Below are 2,022 nucleotides of genomic sequence, written 5' to 3' on the forward strand. Positions count from 1 at the left end.
ATTGACCAAAAAGAACCGAATCATAAGAGTTATTCTTTCACTAATCACGCTAATTCATTTTAAAGAACCGGTTCATTAGAGTCGATTGTTCGTCAGTCACTACACATTAGAGTAGATGGTAAATTGCACGTTCGACAAGCAGTATTTCTGAATAAGAACCGATTATCAGTTCCCATCCCTAGTGATAGCAGAAGCACATTCGTTATTTTGATTAAATATTGCGTTTCCCAGTTGCAGTCCGCAGTGAAAGCCAGGGATTGGGAGAGAGGCTGAGAGGGCGTGTGTGTGTGTGTGTGTGTGTGTGTGTGGTTTGCGTGTGACAGACCCCCTCCCTTTCTCCACCCCTTACCAGCACAAACAGCAGTGTGATATTTACATTTCAAACGACATTTACTCCATCTTCACCCTGCTAATTCACAATATTCAGCTCTTAGAGAAGCATCTGAGAAATAAGACGCTGATCTGTTGTTTTTCGTTCTGGCGAGGACCAAAGCAAAGATTCGTTCATCGTCCTGTCGCTTGTGACATCGGGAATCGCAGGATTATGATGATTTCTTGAATGTTGTGTGTCGCGGGAGGTTTGGGATGGGATCTATGACGCCCTTTGGAAGCTGAAGACCCACTTTGGAAACAGCCTTTTTTATTGTTTTGATCGAGATTATTCCAAGCAAACCCAGCAAAAACCATAATATTAAAGAAATATCTTCGCGTTAGCGTAGGATATCGGTAGATCAATTGAAAATACACTGAATTTGGACATCAACTCCAGCCCGCAGTGATGCTCCAGTGTCTGGACTGACTTTTAATATGCGCACTCAGACGGAAATGGAAACCTCATTTTAAATCATTCATCACTTGGAACCGAATCATAAACATAAACTTGCAACCATATCACAAGCTGTGATCAAGCTGACACCCAGATGTGAAAGCGATCGCGTTTTCTGGGCTTCCCTGGTCTAAGGGATTACTTGTATTCATTATAAGAGCAGAACAGTCTTCGGAGGGTCCATCATGCCCACCTCTCGGTCCGGCGCATGCTCGGTGGAGTACTGGGTCGATGGCTCGCGCCGAGATGCGACAGTGGAGGATTTCTATAATATGGGCCCAGAATTAGGCAGGTAAGTGCATTACTGCATCCACTTTACATTCGTTTTGATGATATTATGTAAATACTTATATGCACACTATACCTATGATTTTATTTTTAATTACACGCCGACCTATATTGTTTTTATGGCAATACTGGTTCATATATGTATCTGTTAACTGATATGTAGAACCAATATTTAAATGTCTAATTGTATTTGTGGTTTTTGGCACAAATAATCTTCAGACTGCAAAAAATAAAAACATACAGTGGTGTGAAAAGAGTTGGCCCCCTTCCTGATTTGTCACGCTTTAATGTTTCAGATCATCAAACAAATTTAAATATTAGTCAAAGATAACACAAGTAAACACAACATGCAGTTTTTAAATGAAGGTTTTTATTATTAAGGGAAAACAAAATCCAAAACTACATGGCCCTGTGTGAAGAAGTGTTTGCCCCCCTGTTAAAACTGTGGTTTATCACACCTGAGTTCAATTTCTCTAGCCACACCCAGGCCTGATTACTGCCACACCTGTTCGCAATCACGAAATCTCTTAAATAGGACCTGCCTGACAAAGTGAAGTAGACCAAAAGATCCTTAAAAGCTAGACATCATGCCGAGATCCAAAGAAATTCAGAAACAAATGAGAAAGAAATTAATTGAGATCTATCAGTCTGGAAAAGGTTATAAAGCCATTTCTAAAGCTTTGGGACTCCAGCAAACCACAGTGAGAGCCATTATTCACAAATGGCAAAAACATGGAACAGTGGAGAACCTTCCCAGGAGTGGCCGGCCGACCAAAATTACCCCAAGAGCACAGCAATGACTCAACCAAGAGGTCACAAAAGACCAGAAAACATCTTGATGATCCCCAAGACTTTTGGGAAAATACTCTGTGGAATGACGAGACAAAAGTTGAACTTTCTGGAAGGTG

General features: G+C 41.0%; 1 protein-coding gene across 1 annotated transcript in view; it reads left to right on the forward strand.

Moving 5' to 3' along the window:
- The first annotated feature begins 299 nt into the window (after positions 1 to 299).
- Positions 300 to 2,022, forward strand: part of LOC107593134 (calcium/calmodulin-dependent protein kinase type IV-like) — a 21,446-nt gene continuing 19,723 nt past the window's right edge. The window contains exon 1 of the mRNA XM_016282734.1: positions 300 to 1,118. Within this exon, the coding sequence (XP_016138220.1) occupies positions 1,012 to 1,118 (107 nt within the window). The 5' untranslated portion in view covers positions 300 to 1,011. The remainder of the gene's footprint in view (positions 1,119 to 2,022) is intronic.

Source organism: Sinocyclocheilus grahami, unplaced genomic scaffold, assembly GCF_001515645.1.
Source record: "Sinocyclocheilus grahami isolate Dianchi unplaced genomic scaffold, SAMN03320097.WGS_v1.1 scaffold165.1, whole genome shotgun sequence".
Taxonomy (NCBI): Eukaryota; Metazoa; Chordata; class Actinopteri; order Cypriniformes; family Cyprinidae; genus Sinocyclocheilus; species Sinocyclocheilus grahami.